Source organism: Chelon labrosus (assembly GCF_963514085.1).
Source record: "Chelon labrosus genome assembly, chromosome: 2".
Classification (NCBI taxonomy): domain Eukaryota; kingdom Metazoa; phylum Chordata; class Actinopteri; order Mugiliformes; family Mugilidae; genus Chelon; species Chelon labrosus.
Genome location: NC_140338.1, coordinates 22634408 through 22654775, shown reverse-complemented (window position 1 = coordinate 22654775; position 20368 = coordinate 22634408). Strand labels below are relative to the sequence as shown.

At 39.1% G+C, this 20368-nt stretch overlaps 1 protein-coding gene across 2 annotated transcripts; it reads right to left on the bottom strand.

Annotated features, from left to right (window-relative positions):
- Positions 1 to 2906: 2906 nt before the first annotated feature.
- On the bottom strand, positions 2907 to 15438 carry LOC311497329 (glycine receptor subunit beta-like; the record flags this gene model as incomplete). 2 transcript variants are annotated; one of them, XM_084557602.1, is made up of 10 exons in its annotated part: positions 2907 to 3308; positions 3723 to 3881; positions 5491 to 5639; positions 6596 to 6748; positions 7471 to 7608; positions 7997 to 8079; positions 8169 to 8395; positions 13883 to 13950; positions 14508 to 14614; positions 15314 to 15438. In XM_084557602.1, the coding sequence occupies 10 exons, from the start codon at positions 15436 to 15438 to the stop codon at positions 2991 to 2993; spliced, it is 1527 nt and encodes a 508-aa protein (XP_084413728.1). In that variant the 3' UTR covers positions 2907 to 2990. The 2 variants fall into 2 exon arrangements, with proteins under 2 accessions (XP_084413728.1, XP_084413729.1); XM_084557603.1 differs by having other exon boundaries at positions 2907 to 3284.
- Positions 15439 to 20368: the final 4930 nt, after the last annotated feature.

Sequence of the window (20368 nt, the reverse complement as noted above, 5' to 3'; positions counted from 1 at the left end):
CCTTCTTCGATTTGCAAAGAAAATACCAGTAAAGAAACTGAAGGTATAGTGGCTCTTAGCACAAAGAAAAAGAGCTGGATGGTTTGAACAAAATACAAAACCCTAAAAAAATGAAATATCTTAACTGAAACAACGTCATCACTGTGAACACAAAGTCTAAATCTTATCAGCACTATAAAATTTTGGTCTAAGTATTTTTTCTCAGTTCAGTAAAGCACATAGCAGACATGTTTAGTCACGTTCTTTAACATATCGGCCCTGACACAGATCTGGACATCTCTAGCTATTCAAAGCGTAAAATAAATCACTTCCAAGTGTTTAAACATGCAGTTTCGAATAGATTTATGCAACACTGACAACTAATAAAATAATCAGCTATCTATTGCTTAATATTTAATCAAAAGCAAAAAAATCACTCATCTTCAAGGGGAAAATAAACTTTTATTGAACTTTCACGAAAATAATGAGTTCTTGTTATTATTTTATATGCTGTACATTGCAATATTTTTCAAGAAAATGTATATTCAATTATATTTTATATCAATGTTATATATATATACAGCTTCAATAACAATCCAAATAGTCTGACACTGTACAGTACCCAGAGCATAGCTTACACAGTTAAGCAGCAAGCAGCCAGTCAGTCTTAGCCGAAGCTTAAAACCGTCAAATACAAAGATCAGAAGTTTTTCTAGCAGGAGCGAAAACATTTCAGCATAGAGTCTCTATATAATGGCGTGTTTCAAAGAGGCTTTAGCATTTAGTGTTTACACACCGAACTGACTAAGCTTGGCAATATTAAGAGGGGAATCTTTGTGTAGCATATAGTAACACATGTAAATGCTTAGAAACTAGTGGACAAAATCATATCAAACCAAGACTGAGTGATGAGTCTAATTACTAAAATTATAACCTCAAAGGTAATTGTTATATTAAACTGCTGCTTAATGTAAAAAAAAAAAAAAAAAAAAAAAAAAGAGAGAGAGAGAGAAAAAACATAGTCTTTTTGATTGGTTTTCAGCCATCAGTCATCAGTTGTGGGCTCTTACAGCTAACAGACTGCGTTTGGTTTATCATGGCTGGCGTAAAACCAAACACCTAGACTGAAACTACATGAAGGGTCCTTCTCCATTGTCTCTAATGCAGTTCATATGTGGCCAGAAAGCGCATAGCATAGCAACTACAGTCTATATTATTCACATGACCTTATTTATTTATTTTTTGTTTGTTTTTATGATCATGTGCAATGCTATGAATGCCTTTGAGGAGATATTGTCTTAAAGCATGCATAGTTATCCTCATGTATTTTCTACTTATAAACACTTTATTAGAGCTGATTAGTAGTCTATTCTAGAAGCTATAAACCTCAGATCCAGTTTTGATTTGGTATTTACATATAATCTGTGCCTGGATATCTACCTTGATCAGGAAAACACATGCAAGGGTAAACACCTTGATTCAGCATTTGGAATGGTACAATCCTGGGGTTTAGTTTGAGAGGAAAAGAATAATTAGCATAGTGTGAAACCTTTGCACATACCAATAACACAGCAATAATGAAAGTAGGAGAAGCCCCATACTCTGTAATACATGAGTGCACACAACAGAACTGGGTTTCATTGTTTACGGGACCATTTTCACAGGTATTGCTTGTTTGGATATTTTCAGTCAGGACTTGAGTAAATCATGGCACAGAAACATTGGTGAAAGTTGCAACAATCTTCTCATTGTCTTAATGAACTCATCTATCTATCAACTCAGCCCATTCAGATCTTAGTGCTACACTCGACAACACTGATCACAACATGGCTTTACAGATACAGGAACATGTCATTGGGATTAAAGGAAGAGCACAAGATTGTTTTAAAAGGTATCTTCAGATAAATTCCATCACGTCACTCATTCCAGTTTGTGTTCAGGAGGAAGACACTCACTGAATCGTCCCTCAGTGATGCTGCTATAGTCCTAGGTTACTGAGGGAGCTCCTACGATGAGTGCCTCTACATTCATTCACTCTCCATGCATTTGTATACCACTATTGCTTTCATTAACTTTCCGCCCTGTCAAAGGCTTTCCTCCTGTTGAAAGGGAGGTTAATCTCTCAATCTTTGCAAAGTGCGTACTCAAGAGGGAAAAGGGGATTCTCTAAAATACTGCATGGTCTCTGTAACTCTGTAAGCTCATTTTATGATTTACGCATTATAAATAAAAATGTACTGAATGAAACTAAATTAAATAGTGATGTGTCACTCAGCAACAAAGCCGAGATCACCCATCTGGCTTCTCGTCTCATTTACAATCTGGCTCGTGTACCTATGTGCATATAGAAGTGTGCCACAGATTGTTTTTTTGTTTTTTTTTTGCAAGTAAGTCGGTGTCTTCAGCTTTCTATGTCCACATGTAGCGTTAGAGACTACCCTAACCATGGTCTGTCATGTTGATGTGCACTGTGTTTAGAAAACATCATGTTTTTTTTCTCAGATCTGCGGCAAAGTGGTAGGAGAGTAGAATAACTTCATGCCATGCCAACAGCGTTCAAGGAAAAAATGCAATTTCGATAGTTTTGACAAAATCTTTAGGTGACACAGACCAAATTTGAGGTAGCTCTGGTTGCTTTCTAGGATGACTTTTTTAAAGTTACAATAGGGGCGAATGACACAAAATGGCTTACTTCTTGTAGGGTTCAGGTATGGCATCATGAGGCTCTAATAATAATAATAATAATAATAATAATTAGAAACTGTTAAGAGGGCAGCACCCAGTGTCCTGAGGGTACACATGCACTGCCTACTTAATGAGTAACCTTAAAGGGGAATCAGTTTGGAGTTTGGCAGTTTTTCCAGGGACCACAGACGTTTGCATACATGGCTCGAAAATGTTGAGATTGTGATTTTACCAGCACAGAGTTCAGTGTATGATCGTGGTATCGTCAGTCCAGTTTAATTTCAGTATCAGTGTGGTGTCTGTCAGGATACATTTTCACCCCCGCCTCACAGATACACTGACCAGTAGACAACATTGAAGAAGAGGAAGGAGAAGGGGAAGAGAGCCCTTGCATAGAGATCAACGCGTTTAGCAGCAGCAGGTATGACAGGTTTGGGAGGCGGGGGTTTCTTGTTGGCTTTGTTCTGTGACTTGGAACCCCCCGAAACTTCAACCGGTTTACCGTAGCAGTCAAAGTTGGAAAGTTCAAAGTCTCGAGGTAAAGATCCCACGATGCTGAAGTCATTGGAACGAAGGTCCGATTTAGAGGTGCAAACTTTCTTACAGCGTGTTTCAACCACCTGGTAAAAGATGGAGACAATCAGCTAAGTGCCAACCTAAACGAGGATATGTGTAGGCTACACTCCACACACAAGGAGACTTGCTGAAGAATGTCTAATGATTTATTTAAGTCTTGAGATGAGGAGATTACCATGAGATGTCAACAACATCAGTTTAGGGCTTCCAAAAAAATCTTCTCTAACATTTGGCAAACCTACTGCACTTCAATTTGTTTTTAATAGGAAGTCGATAAACTGCCAACAGTTGACCCAGTGTTAAAGAGACTTTCAGTGGGAGATGGTTATATTGTCAGATAAAAATCAATATATAGCTTTGTGTCAGCAAACATCAAAGGAGGAATATTTGAGATTATGTATAGATGAGTGGTGTCTTGATGATACACATTTATTTTTGAGGAAAAGATATATTTCATGATGAGCCACTGTTCAAGCGTTTACCTGCAGTGTGTTGACGTGCATAGGTGTTCCACCAGTCCCATTGACTGTGTTGTTAGTTTTATCTGATTGCTTCTTTCCTTCTTTCTCTTGCAAAGCTTTCTCCTTTGTGGCCATTTTGACTTTCTCCTCCTCTATCCGTCTGGGGCTGTTCAGCATCACCTGTGCAACAAGAAGGAAAGCAAATGGAGAGAGAGGAGGGAGATACACAGAATTCATTTTATGGATGTCAGGTAGGCTTTCGTTTAAGAGCAACTACTGAATAGAATCTATAAGCAGAGTGGAATAACATAACATGTATAAATTATCCTGCTTAAAAACTGTCTCTATACATGTGGTTATTTGGCTTGGCTATTAAATATTATTGTTGTGACTCTTCATAGTTAAGTCTCCCGAAGTCTGTGCATGTAAACATCTCCAAACCGTAGAGACCTGTAGAGCAAAGGAAAGGATGAACCTGATGGTTCATTTCGACAACCAAAGGACCTTGTTGATGTCTTACTCTTCTCTGACCAACTCTGTGCATGCAACACTTTATAGTAACTGCTCACTATCAACCATTAGTCAAGCACTTAATTATAAAGTATTGCTCCTACATCAATAGACATCAGTGATCAGCTCATAAATCCTCGGTATGCTTAATAACAGTAAGCTATGTGCAGTTACTTAGCTGTTCCAAAATATATTTTGTTCTTCTTGAACCATTTTTTGATAGAACAACTCGTGTGCTTGGGGTCATTATCTTGATGCACGACCCAGTGTCCCTTCAGAGTCAGCTCACAGACAGATGTTGTGACATCTTCTTTTAGAATACAGTGGTGTAATTCAGAATTCATTGGTCCATCAGTGATGGCAGGACGTCCTGGTGCAGGAGCAGCAGAACAGGCTCAAACAACGACATTATCACCCCCTTGTTTCACGGATGGGTAAAGGGGGTGCTCATGCTGGAATGCAGTGTTGTTGAGCCTTTTTTAAAACCTTACAAATATACTTTGGTCTCATCAGTCCACAAAACATTTCCCCACTAGTCTTCTGGCTTGTCCACATGGTGTTGATCAAACTGCAGACTGGCAGAAATGTTCTTTTTGGAGAGCAGTGGCTTTGTCCTTGCCACTCCGCCATGCACACCATGGCTGTTCAGTGTTCTCCTGGTGGTGGATTCATGAACATTAACATTAGCTAATGTGAGAGAGGCCTTCAGTTACTTAGATGTTACCCCGGGTTCCTTTTTGACCTTTCAGACTATTTTGCGCCTTATTTCAGGAGTGATCTTTGCTGGTCGACCACACTATTTTCAGTGCCTCGTATTGCGTATCTGATATTTTTCAGTTTCCAGGTTAGACAACACATCTCTTATCCAGTGGGAGACCACAGGAGGACCTGCCTCCTTACACCTCAAGAGTATACACATACACATTTCGCCAGGATGGTTGTGAATGCAACAATTTTTGTCTAGATGATGATGCATCCAATATGACAAGCAATGCAAATTGGCTGCTCAAGTAAATGCTGATAATATTGTGTCTACCTTTTTGAAATTTAATTAAGTTATTGATTGTACTGTCCAACCAATAGTCCACATCTCAAAATTAAACTATGAAATAATTAAAAGGGAAAGGAGCTAATTTTCACATTTGTGAAGCTGGAACCTAGAAAAACTTAGTAGAAGAGTGCATTATAACTGGTTAGGACTCAAAGTTTATTTGCTGAAACACAGCTGTATGTACAACATGTGTGTGCGTGTGTGTGCATGTGTGTGTGCTGGACTTACCTGAACCACTGCATATTCCACCAGGGAAAAAAACCCAAATAGCAGACAGGCAATGAGCCAGATGTCAATGGCCTTCACGTAGGAAACCTTTGGCAACTCTGAAGCCAAGGACATACTCTCACTGGACAGGGAGAGTACAGATAAAATACCTAGAGAAGCACAGATCATAACACATATATATAATATGTAATCTCATTTAAATGTTCAAGAAAAAGCAACGGATCGAAAAATACGAATGTTTGATAGCAATGGTCTAACTATACTACGCAGGCTAAATATATAGAGTAAGATCCATATATGTTTGGACCCATTTGGACACACCAAAATGTTCTACATTAGTTATATGATGAATTTTGACTTAAAATGCCGACCGTCAGCTTTAATTTGAGCAGGTAAAAGGTTGCAAATGGACACAAAGTGTGGACTTTGAATTTGGAAACTGTTGCTGAGAACCAACAACATGTGTTTAAAGGAGTTCTCAATGCAAAAGAAAAAAAAAGGCAGAGCAGCCACATAATGGAAAGTTAATTGGACAGCTCCACAGCACAGATGGGCAGTCATAAAGCACACTCAGATGTTTTGTGTTTAACTGGATTTTTTTGAAAGGTAAAGAAGTGGAATATTCTGCATATTTTGGCAGAGTCAGTAACCCGAGCAACTGAGCATGCATCGCCTGCAACTAAAGGCTGCTTCAGGAAAGGCTTGACAGAGCATTACAAATGAGGATAAGCATACTTTGGTGATGTCTATGGTTTCCAGATTTCAGGCTGACATTGCCTGCAAAGGCTTCTGCTCAAAGTATTAAAAATGAACATTTAATTTGAGATTATATAAGAGTCCCTGGAAATAGGGGGCTGTGTTTGTAAGGCTCCATATTTCCTCTACTTTGGATATCAAGAAAAAGTCAAATAAAGCAAAGAGTCCACACTATATGCTCACATTCATCATAAAATAAAACTATTTCTTTGGACAAACTGCTAAAATAACAAAAATAGCTTCATGTTTAACATATAGAGCTACTCTCTCTTCAATGGAAAGGAACTTCTGTGATCCCTGTTTTATTACTGAATTCTCTTTCTGCACAATTTGCAGTCGGGGTACTCACCTAACGGCACCCTTGCAGCTGAGGCATCAGGATTGATCCAGAACGATAACCAGGACAAAACGACAAGCAACAGAGTAGGAGCATAAACTCCCATCAGGTAAAAACCAACCTGCCGGCGCAATGTAAAAATCACCTCAACGCAGGTGTAATATCCTGGAAGCAGACAACGAGAGAAAGAATAGTTATTTATAACCCAAACGTATTCTGACAGCTTGTTTGTGCAACAGGGCAGGACATATTTCAGTGACGGGATTGGCACACTTAGCCCTAAGGAGTCGGACTTGTGAACAAGGGCTACATTTCAAAGCATGCACAGGGATGTGACGGAAAATGTGGACGCATCGAGGTGTGAAATCACTCTCGCTCAGCGAAAGCTTCACACATTTTTATCATTTATTTACACCTGCTCTGATGTGAGTTATTTTAAAGACCTGCACAATGGTAAGATTATAACTCTGTAAGCATCCATGTGCACAGTAATGTAGTTTCCTGAGATAAAAGCAGGGAAAGGTAACAATCTCTGGTAACTAAGGATGAAACAGTGTAATTCAACTTCACATTTTGCATACAATTCTTGGTGAATTAACCACATGCCAGTGCCATTTTGTTAAATGACAGAATTATAAAACAGTACTCACAATCATAAACATGATTTTTTTTTTTTTTAAATTGCCCCCCTATTAAGATACTAAAAAAGAGCTGAAAAAAAAACAGAATTATATATTATTATTGAAGATACATTTATCATTGAGATTTTGATTCCATATTGATGCTATGTGTGATTTTATCAATGGATAGTCACTCATGTTATTAAGGTGTATATGTAAAGTATCTATTTAAAGAATAATGTACACTGATAATTAATGAATGCTAACCTGTTCCCTGGTAGTACTTGGTGCAGTTTCCATATTTGATGTCCTCTTGTTTGATGTCAAACTGTGGGAGAGCAATCTCATCCATCTGAACCGGGTCAGACTGCCACATGAACACAAGATCGCTGGTGGTATAGCCAACTGAACAAACAAAACAAACAAAACATATCATTGTTAATATATTTGCAGTGTCAAATCTTCACCACATCAGGTAACATCTTCAACAAACACACCCTGAGCCTTTTAGTTCATTGTCATTTGTTTCTGTATTTCTGGATGTCTCCTTCTGGTTAATGGAACACCAAGAAAACTGAAGTGTCTTACTAACTCGTATTAACTCCACAGCAGCTACAGGATTGTTGTAGTCTGGTTTAAAGATCTTTGAGTCTTGATGTTGGTATATTAACTTTCATTCTAAATATTACATCTAACAGAGTTCAGAGTTAGTTTAGTGCCCATAATCTATTTATATTAATGTTGAGTCCACAAACAGAATGAAACTTATGTGTGTGTGTGTATATGTACTCACAACTCTCCAGCTGCATCTTACACCGCTGTGTGTCCATTGGGAATAGTGTTAGATCCAGGGGGCAAGACAGTGTCACCGACAGCCTACACACACACACATATACACGCAGTGTGTCATGGGTCTCACAGGTGGATGAAATGATGGGGGAAAAAAATAAAATATTGGTGCGTACCTCATGCTGATCAAGACGTCTCCGTTCCTAAAGATGAAGAGCAGAATGTTGTCTTGTGTGACGTCGTGAAAGTTTGCATTTTTCTCGTTGGCAAAGAAAAGGTCTGGTTTCCATAAACACTGAAACATTTTGGGGTCAACAGTCAGCGCGTCACTCTTAAAGTCAGTAGGGAGTCGTAGACGAGGGTCATTCCATCTCTGCCGTAGAAATATATTCACTCTGTAGTCCTATAGAGAGAAACAATACATTAATAATTCTCTAACACAGCTACTGTAAAATAAGATATTATAAAATCATCACATCGTATTTTTTCTGAAATAATATAACATACTATTATTATGTTTTAAAAAATTGTTTATCACTGATATTGTTTACTTTATACCAGCAGTTTTTATTTCAAAATGTAATTTTTCCAAAGTCAGAGTCAAGTACAATGCAGAAACTGAAAAGGTTGCCAAGTACATTTGTCTAATTTCCAGTCAAAATAACTCATTACACTTGATATTTTCAATTAACAACTAAAATTCCACTTGTATTAAGTTATACTGTAGGGATTTTGTAGGGAGTAATGTCCAGTGACGTCTGTGAGATCATACTTCATTGCTGTTATTGAAGGTCAGATGGTAATAAAATAAGTTGTTCAGCATCCATATAAAATGGCTTGAGCTAGGTAGTGAATTTGATCATACCACTCAGCTATAGAGAGAGGTCTAAAGTCTACAAATCCAAAGAAGTCTTTAATATTTTCCTTCTACACATTTTTCACTTCAGAGACAGGGTCCATTTCAATTATAAAAAAAATAATGTTTCCCATTCAGACTATATTTATTGACTGTGTTTTACAGGGGATTTACAAATATTCTTAAAACTCCTTTTCAAAACCCACTGATGGAAAAAGGAAAGCTTTGACTCAGATCTAGAGATGGGATTTATGGCTCTTTAAAGGGAGGTGGATCTTGTGGATCCGTTCCTTTCAAAGATCCGTTCAAAATACTAGCTTATTTTGATATTTATTTATTTTTAAGATGCCAGCCTGGGGGTAACTAATTATATCCAGGAAATAATCACTGGGAGGAATGATAGGGCAAGATTTGAATCAGAATCATTCAGGCTTGGACATCCCATTAGTATACATCTATTGGCGTGATATCTGAGTATGAAGAAAGAGAGAGAATGAGCCGGTCAATAGATTCGGTTCGTTCGCCATTGGCACAACTCCACTAAAGAGGTTTAGTGGAGTTGTGCCAATGACACTGTAGGGCCAAGTGTCTTAATCTGAGAGGAAAGATGCAGAAGCTAATAGCGCTTAGCTTACGACATACCCTTACACCCTTGCCTCACCCCCACACACACTCACTCATTACAAATATAAAGTGCTATGACATTCAATCTAAAGTGACATTGAAGTTGATGACGCAGGGGGGATGGGCAGAGGGAATACAGAGTTCAGTGCCATGATGGCTGCATGTCTGAAGTGACCTATACTGTCTTCCAGAGGGTAGCAGAGTGAATAGATGATGAGAGGGACATGTAATCTGGACTGGTGAATGTCCTCCAGAGGTGGCAGGGGGGAGACGAATGATGGCCTGGACAGTTTTTATCACACTCTGGAGAGTTGCATTGTCAGCCGCTCAACAGTTTCTGAACCAGGCAGTAACTCAAGTAACTCAAGTCAAAATGCTTTCTACTGAGCAGCGGTTAAGAAGAACTGTAACGGTTTTTCAGGCAGACAGGCTTTCCTCCAGTGGACTCCTCCCCCTTATGTCGCCTCAAATCAATGATTATTTCTTTTTTTTCTTTTTTTTTTTAATGTTCAGAGAAATGTTGTTATGATCACACCACTGAGTCAGACTGTGCACCTTATCTATCTCTTTCTGCGACCTCGTTCCCCTTTGAGTTGAGCCCCGCTACTGTTGTGTAATCCACAGACTTGATAATCATATTCGCGGGGTAGAGAGAGAGGCATACAGTCATGAGTGTACAGGGCATAGAGGAGATGACTGAGAACACAACCCCCCACCGCTCTCGTGCTGGGGGTCAGGGTCGTCATTTTCTTCAAATGAATGTGTCGATTAGAAATGGTAGGATACTTAAAAAAAAATCAATATCTGCCCACAAGACTGTTTCAATCTGGTCCGTGTTCACATGACCTTCACCACCTTCTTGTAACTTGTCAGTATAGTCGTATTGCAGTATGTGCTCGTGGCTTATGTTCTTTGTTGGTCTGTCAAAGCAATGAAACTCATCCTATAATCAAACATTGTCAAATACTGTGATGTTTTTAATTATGTATTTTTGTATCCTACTTAATAACCAACCATATTTCACAGACAATTTATTTACTTTGGGCCATTTGAAGATTTATTCAGAATTATTTGTGAAATGTATTGTACAGTAAATGTATTTTTTAGTAGTTTAGTCATTTCTTAATAAAAGGCATACGTCGGCGAGTTTAAATTCTGCGGCGGTTTAGCTGCATGCACTTATTCAGGCACTGCAGTTAAGTATAAACTTGAGGTACAAGGGATTAAAATTATACTTTCTATTTCTTGCGTCTGCAGGTCAGGTGTTAGAAGGAGTTGTTCACTAATAAGCTAATGGTAAAAATATATAGCCCAAGTGTGTGTATAAAGTGTTTCAGTGCAGAGTTCAATGTCATGACGGTTAAAAACTGTTCAGCATTCTTTTGATTTGTGCTCTGATGGACCTGTATCTCCTCAGGAGCAATTCAAATTGTTAATGAGCTGGGTGGAAGAAGTTCTTTAAAATGCTGGATTCCTTCCACAGGATTCCTTCTACATGTTATCAATTCCTTCCATGACATGTAGATGCCAGGTCTTATGAACCTTTCCAGGGCCTGTTTATTTGCTACCTTAGTGTTGTAGGACGGTATACAGTCATGAAAGTAGAGACAGTAGAGAAAAGGGCTCAGCACACTGCCCTGTGGGACTCCAGTGCTGAATGACAGAGTGGAAGAGCGGCGGCAGCCAGTCCTGACCGACTGTGACTGGTTTGTTAAGAAGTCTTGTATCCACAGGTAAATGTTCGGTCTAGATCAGACATCTTAGAGAACAGTCTGCTGGGTATGATGGTGTTAAAGGCTGAGCTGTAATCCACGCACAGTATGCAAACATACACATGAGAAAACAAGCAGCTTTTGTAATCCTCTCCTCTCAAAATATAGGTTTAACCAACCAACCAAACAACCAACCACAAGTATTTAGAAATAAAATCAGCTCTCCATGGATAGACAGAGGTAACAGCTACCTGGCTCCCCACCTCTCTGAAACAGACTCGCAGTTTATCCTTTAGAAGATGTTTTGCCCCATGGTCTTCTCAAGCGCTGATGCATGACACACTCATCCTTGCTCATCCCCCGTAAGGGGGACATCCACATTCAAGGACTGTTCAGCCTTCTCTTTATAATACGATGAATGTTAATTCTGTTGTCCAGCAGCAACCGAGAGCAGTTGCATGCATGCATGCTTCCAGTACAAGAATGCACCAGGCTTAGAAGAAAATTTCATCTTCAGGGTCTGTTTTTTTTTTGCAGAACATTCCCCCATGTGTATGCACTCACATTGTTCTCACAACAAGGTAAATCTTCACTGCAAGAGATAAGGACACAAGTGGCTTGGGAAACAGTTGTCAGTGCCACATCTGAAGGGAAAACAGCACACGCGTCACAGAGATATACTACCTTAGATGATCAACCTCACAATCCCTGAAAGGAGGTGACAAAAGGTATCATGAGAAATGTCCATTAGCTGCGATTATCATTCACACATCAGAAGCAGGAGAAGACACATACTTAATCAATTCTAAACATTAAAAATAACCAGTGAACAGCCTTTTTCAGACAGCTATGGCAGCATGTCTGAAAGCTCAAAGCTCAGACAATTTTGCCAACAGAGGTCCACTGCACAGTGACAGCCTGTCTGCCTCTGGCTAAATGAAGCATTACACAACTTCCCTCTTACAGACTGCTAACTAACTGAGCATACTCAGCCTAGATAGTGTAAATGTGTACATTCATCTAACCATTGGTACCATTTGAACCTTGCATTAACAATTGACCTGGGTAATCCGATCACAATTGGCTCGCTTTGAATGCCTGTTGTCACATTAAAATGCGTCTAGACATGTGTCCCCAACCAACTCTTGAGATCCAGTCTTAGTTTACTGCTCTATGTGCAAATCAACCTCACATGTGATGATTCCAGTGTACATGTAAGCTCAAAAGCAGCGAGTAACGAGAGCATCAACAGAAATGTAGTGGAGTAAAAAGTACAATATTTGTCCTTCAAATGTAGTGGAGTGAAAGTAAAAGTATCCCCCAAAAATAATACTCAAGTAAAGTACAGATACTCAAAAACTGTACTTAAGTACAGTACTCAAGTAAATTTACTTCGTTACTGTCCACCACTGATTACAACACAAGGTAATACACAACACCTGACATCTCATTTGTCAAGACACCATCCTCATTATTATGCACAAAAATGTATTTACACCAAGGACAAACAAATAACAGGCACTCCTGCCTGCCGGAACATACGAGATGGGGAAATTACACAAGAATATTATAACAGCTGTATCTAATGGATCTCTACCTACTGTTGTATCAGAACCACAAATAACTGTTTGTTGTGTGCGCATCAAGACATGTGGAAATGCTACATATTTTGGATGACAGCACACATGTTAAGTTATTATTTATTAATGAACTCCACCGTAAGGTTTGTTAGTTTAGAGACCTGCACAAACCTCAGACTACAATTACAACCCTGAAAACTTCCATACGTGCTGTAATTTTACCACTGAGCTGTTTGAACTAAGGACAGAAAACTCTATGGTAATAAAAGTAAGTCACCGGCCATTTTTAAGGAAATATGTAACATAGCTCCTTGTATGTAACATGATCCCATCAATAATTAACCATAGAATATTTTTAAAGGTTCTCATTACTAAAGAACAGACATGAATTATGGTGCTTTTTCCTTTTCCTTTAATAATAGTGGCTGTGTGATATTTTTCTGCATGACTGAGGCAAAATGCAGTTATGTAAGCAAACCCCTGCTGAGTAGGCTGTCTTTAATGTGACCCAGGCCGCAGTTTGTGTTCACAAAACTAAAAAAAAAAAAATGTGGTCAAATGCTTCCCAGACAACCTCCAAAAGTGGTCTGATGCAACAGATGCAACATTAATGCCTCCATCACACCTGTACTTTAAAGTGTTGCAAGAATGAGATCTGGACATGCTCCTTCAACACTGCATCTGCTGCAGAAAAGCTAAACCAGTGGTAGGAGGCGGTGACACATCATTTCAGTTGAATATCCCCCAAGAATCTTAATTTAATGTAATAACAACTATTCGGAGTGAAGTCATGCGCACACGTTGTGCAATGAAAGTAGAATTTGGAAAAATTACGTTTTATTTTAAAAACCACTGAAGCTAAATAAAGGGACTCTGCATTAAACTTGTTTTAGAGAGTTTCATAGTTATTCATTTCATCCTGTCTTATTTATTTATTTAAATGTGATCATTTGTGAGCTCTATACTACTACTCCTGCTTATAACTATACAGCTACCGCTATACTTACCTATTGCTATACGAACAGTTATTTCACATAAATTTTCATCCAACACTAACTAGATTTTGAAACACAACATTCTTATTAAGTGTATTTATGGTGCGTGTATGTATGTATCACCATAGTCGTCTCCTGGATGGATCCGAAGCTGTTAATAAAGATGTTCACCCTGGACTCAACTGGTATACCTGAAACAGAGGTACACATACTGTATATAGCAATATGACCCCAGGATATTATACATAAAACAATCACATACAGTACATACTACTATCAATGCTTAAGACATCTGAACTATGAAGAAACACATTTGGAATTATGTTATCTTAGCTATGCTGCTATAGGTTAGGGCTGCTGGGGGGCTTAGGGTTAGGTTAGGGAAGAAGACGGTTGGGGTTGGGGTTAGGGTTAGAACAGTTTTATGCCATTGTGCATTTGTTTATCTTCATTTTCCATCTCTCATGTAACATGCATCAGCCATATTTAGTACTGTTGCTTGTATCATGATTAGATTCTACATGTATGCTTTAGTCAGGTGTATGTTTATCTTGTTCCTCCTGCTGCTCTCTCCTCTCTCTTTTTCTGTCTCTACCCAGCTGGCCTCAAGCAGATGGGTCCCTCCCCCCATATGAATACCCCATATACAACCGCAAGGTGGAAAGTCTAGTTTCCTTTGTCAGTCGTGGGGTGAGAATTTGAAATGCTACCTTAAAACCAAAAAAAAAAAAAAAAAAACATGCATTACCTTGAAAGTTAGGCCTTATTCTTGGGTCATAACTGACCATCAGACGGTTCAAAATGTTGGAAGTAGAGTTAGCTGGAACCTGGGCCAAATCTTCAGGTGACAACTGGCTGTTAAATAGAATCAAAATTAAAAATAATCATTGTGATGATCATGATGAAAATGGATAAGAGACATAACATAACATAATGGAAATACACAAAAATACAAGAAAAGTAAAGATGTTTCTTTTTTTTTCTTTTTTTTTCCAAAATGCTGGATGTTTGTGACAAAACCACACAGATGGTATCATAAAACCATGTGGGAAAATGTTGTTACTGTCTGATGAAATAGTGTTTGGAATAAAACACACACACACACACACACACACACACACACTAAAGAACATCCTTCATACCATAACTATACCAAAATCTGTCCAATGACAGATAATTAATATATATATATATATATATATATATATATATATAATGTATTTTTATATTTTCATAATATCATATACAGTAATATATGTTAAGATGTAAATTAATCAAATTGGACAAACAGATTAGTATATACTTTAATACGTTAATCATCCCATAGTATTTGCTCCACTACCTGTATCTGTGAAAGAATATGCTGTCATAACCCTTTTGTGTTTCTGACCAAATATTTTGTTTGTCTGTTCTGTCTTGTCCTCAAGTGCACACAGCACAAAGGACAGCATATGCAATGTACATGTGTTTGCATTGTGGTGTAAATGAATGATAAAAGAAAATGATAGTAATAGTAATAAATTATGTATCTGGAGAAAATAGTGTTTTACTCACGCTGGGCAGACGACTTTCTTTCCTTTCTTTCCCTTTTTTGTGGATTTCCCTTCTTTGGCGTTGGTAAGTTGCCAACAACAGAGTAGCATCAGCAGCAAAATCACTGACCTCAGTCCAACAACCATGATGCCTAAAACAGAGTTAAATTTTGGATTTAGCACATTCTGGGTGTACAGAAAAATTCAACAATGCAAACTTGATGCCGGATTTTGCTTCCTTTAGGATACTGTTAGAATGTTTTGAAGCTCCAAGAAATAATAACAAGTACACATTCTTAATGACCTAAAGGTTATATACATGCGCATACATACATACATACATACATTCATACATACACAGACAGTATATATACAGCATGTATGCATATATGCTTAATAAGCTGCCCAAAATAGGAAATAGTAGCCACTAATGTCAAGACAAAGAAGCACCTCTCACAATGCATGGAGGGTTTTAGCCCACATCCAGCACCCTGAGGGTGTAGACTAAGTTGAAGGAAGGCCTACATCATAACATGGTCTATAGGTGTCAAAAAACTAGCTCAACAGATGGACAAGATATGTATGCAAGGTGGAGTTTTGCACTGGCGTATTAGATTACTCAAAACAGGGGAAGAAGTTATACAACTGTGGAAAGATATAGAGGACTACTGCCAAATCTGTAATCATTGTCTGGTTAGATTATATTAGATTAGATTAGATTCAATTTCATTATCTTTGCACCTGTACAAGTACAAGGCCACAAAATTCAGTTAGCGTCTAACCAGAAGTGCAGTGTATGTACATATGTACAGAGGTGCATATGGATTTAAATTCAATTAGAAACAGATAGTGTTCCAGTGTACACAATATTACAGATAAAGGCGAGGACCTGGGCGTACTGATCTCTGGCATCACAGACTCGTTCTAGATATGTGGAATGTCACTTTGTCAAGATGAAGAAGGAAGCCTTAGTTGGCCCAGGGGACTCAGCAGCAGGCCAGACGAGCTGTGGCTTCTGCGGTCTCAGAAGCAAAACTCGGATGTGGGAGGAGTTCAGAGAGGCAATGGTGAAGGAATTTCATTTCGCCTTTAAGAGGTTCTGGCTATGCGTACAGTGGCTCAGGAAGGGAAAGCAGGGCTTGGCCCAGACTGTGCTTAGTCCGGGAGGAGAATTGCTCACCCAGACGGGATGTTTTCTGGCTATGGAAAGAGCACTTCGAGTATCACACCACTTATACTCCCAGGCAAAGTTTATTCTGGGATACTGGAAAGGAGAGCCCAACTGATGGTCGAACTTCAGATTCAGGAGGACCAATGCAGGTTCTGTCCTGGTCATGTACCAGTGGACCAGCTCTTTACCTTCACAGAGTAGGTTAGGGGATAATGGGAGTTTGACAGTACAGTCTACATGTGCTTTGTGGACTTAGAGAAAGCCTATGACCATGTTCCCTGGGGAATTCTGTGAGGGGTACTGAGGGTGTCTGGGTTATGGGGGCCGTTTTTGTTATCTGGTCCTTGTATAACCAAAGTGAGAGCTGTGTCTGTATCCTTGGCACTAAGTCAAGCAGGTTTCCAGTGAGTGTTGGACTCTGCCAGGGTTTGGGTTAGTCCGGTCTCTGCGTTCAATCTCAAGGTGCATCCATGGTGAGGAGCGCATCCAGTATGGGTATGTGATGGGGGAGGCTTTCAATTTACCGGTCAATCTTCATCAGCTGTGGGTAGTGACCGAAAGGATGGTATCACAGTTATAAGGTGCTGAAATGAGGCTCCTCTGAAAGGTTGGCTAGGCTCAATGGATAGGGTTAGGAGCTGGGACATCCAGAGAGAGCTCAGTTAAGCTGCTGCTCTTTCGCATCAGAAAGTACGAGCTGAGGAGGTTCAGGCATCTGGTTCTGATGCCTCTTGGGCATGGTCAGCCGGTATGAGACCCAGAACTCGCTGGTGGTATTTTATGTCCCATATGGCCTGGGAATGCCTTGGGATCCCCCACTGAGAGGTGGAATGGGTTGGCGGGGAGAGGGACGTCTGGAGTTCCTTGCTTAGCCTGTAGTCACATGACCCAACCTCAGATAATCTGAAAATCCATGGATTTTATTGCACAAGAAATAATTGAATCAAAAAGATAAAATACTTTTGTTTAATTATTATTCATTATTAATTTTTTTTTAGCAGTTTAGTTCAAGGGACGCAAAATGGCAGGTTTTGGTGGAATCACAGAGTAACATGTACGGATTATCAAGACACTTGACTGGATGGAAGCCTCCATTTTTCTAAAGCCCTCAGATGGTTATTGGCTATCGGACGTGCGTGGCAGTTCAGCCCTCCCCACTCGCCACAGATGGGTGGCAGCTGGCAGGGCATGATTGGACTGCGTCCTGGATGCTATGCTTTTCAAACACGCGTCTGCAAGACTAATTCATTAAATTCTTACAACATTAACGTGAGAGATTGAAGCAATAATGCCCCAGTCCTTTGACTTCAGCTTCAGCAGATCCAGAAAAAGGTAATTCTCACTCCAGCTCACTTGATCTGATTTGAAATGAGATGGAAACCCACAAGTATCTTGCTTAAGCAATTCTGCATGGAAGAGTGGCAAGATTTTATAGCAGTCCATGACAGACTAGTAGACAATTATGTAAAACGCAGACAAGACGTTATCTCGGCTGAGGATTTTGATTCCAAGGATATGCTTACTCTTCCCACAAAAAAAATTAATAAAAAATATTTAAACTATCGATATTTTGTATGAATAAAAAAGGACTCTTTCCCTAAGATTTTCGGGTTGCTCAACTATACCTCCATTAACTGAACTTTTCTAAAGGGGATCAAATGTTTGCATTTCCAAATATATATGTGTAAAAAAAAAAGGCAAATATTTTCACAATGGATTCAGATTATTCCTAGGTAGCACTCATTGATTCCTGTGGTTGACAGCATAAAAAAATCAATAACAATATTCGAAAATTTTCACTCAACACCTGACCCTCATCATTTCTGTATAGTCAGCAGTGCTATCCTCCTAGAGAGAAGAATAATTTATTGAGAGTGGGACAGTGAGACAGTGAGACGGTAGAGGAAGAGGGGAGGGGGGAGGGGCCGGGTACTGCGGCGTTAAGACACAGATTCGATGACACAGCTCGCTGAAGCTATTGTAGTCCCACACACACACACACACACACAATATTCATACACACGCAGCACACACATACGAACACAGGCGCACACATAGCTCTGTCAGACTGCAGTAAATTGCAACAACTCATGTAAATATAAAATAACGCAGCCACAGATGTAATACAGGCTCTCTGAAGCACATACAGCTCACATGCCCACAAGGACAGGACAGCGTCCAAACCCCACTGAGGAGAAATGATCAAGTGCTCAGTTTTTTACCTCTTCCATGCAAACACACAATGTGTCCCACAACTATACAGAAAACAACAGGAGCGGCAGAGAGACATTCCACGTTTCTTTGTTTCTTACCTCTGATTGATTGGATCACCCGTTCTGCTGCATTACAGAGATTCAGAGGTTAGCCACTCTGATGGTGTTCAGGCAAGAGCCGGGCTACATGTCCTTTCTCACTGCTCGGCTGTCCGGTGTGTGTTCCTTTATCTGCACTGCTCTAGCACCCTATTCCAAGTTCCACTCTGCCTGCCAAAGGAGCAGTAGCACAGTACTGACTCACAGAATATAATGATCTCACAAGGGAAATGGAATAGGGTTTGTTACAAATAGAAATTCAGCCAATTTAAATACCATGAAAACGGTTATGTGTAATACAGATTTAAGTCTGTCAGGCAATTTTAGTCTGTACTGTTCAGTTCATTTCATCCTCGAAATTGAAATTAAAATTAAAACCAAAAAGGACAAACACATACGAGCTTATGATTAGTAAACAGTTTAACGTGGTTATAATTTATTTCAAGAATATTTAGCTGGAGCAGATGATGAAACAGACAAAATAACTACATAAATAAATAATTATGATAAATTAAATGGGAGACTTTTCTCCCACTCTTCAACTACCCTTACAAAAAAAATACAAACCTGTTGAGATCAGAGTTTGGATGGGAACTCACAAATGTGCTGATGAACGTTGGGTGGAAGACATTCTACTTTCAGCTGAACCTTTTTCCATCAGTGAACTTATTTAAACAACGTACTGCCGCGTGAACGATGGACAGTCGGGAATTGTAGCGCCGTAGTTAAAACCAACAGTCCACCAATAGTCTGTGATCACCAACACAAACAAAAACGTTGAGTGCGACTGCCCCAGTCCCCGAGATATAAATTATTTTGATAATTACAGCAAACATTTAAATAATTTGTGCTCCACAGTATTTGATATTGATGCTATAGTCTACAAGGTTCATGAGCAATTATTTCACATTATCTTTTCCAAATGCAGTACGTTAATTGGAGCATGAACTGACAACTACCCATGACATTAAATTGAAGGCACATTAGGCCAACTCTCTCTCTCTCTGTGTTTATATATATATATATATGTCCTGGAAATTCTGAGACAGGGAGACAGCGCTATTGCTAGCAAGTGGATTACCATGGTTTGAAATCCCATAAAAAAATGTGAATACATTTTCTCCCATGGGAAAAAAATGAGTGTTACTGCCACTCACGGCATTGTAATTTTTTTGTACTGTTTAAAATACATCATACATTATGCAAGCCTACTAAACTCAATATAAACAACTGTTTGGCACCAAATTGTTTGCACTTCTTGTTTGAACCCCTTTCCCTTGTCCATTTCTGTTTTTTCTGTTCCTGGTAGTTGGACATTTTTTTTTCTCCTCTCTTCTGCTACTTCCTATATCTTATTTAACCCTTTATGCTTTATTAGGTACCAAGAAGTGCACTGAGTGCCCAATGAGTGCCCTATTAAGTGTTAAGCAAACCATTTGTGCACATATAACATTAATTAGACTGGAGATGGGCCATGTATACATACACAATGAATGTATTATACAACACCATTAAGTTTTACTCACAAATCCCAGTGGTTTGTAGTTTGCACATGCCGTGTAAGTCTGCTGACCTGACATGGGTTTATTGGGGA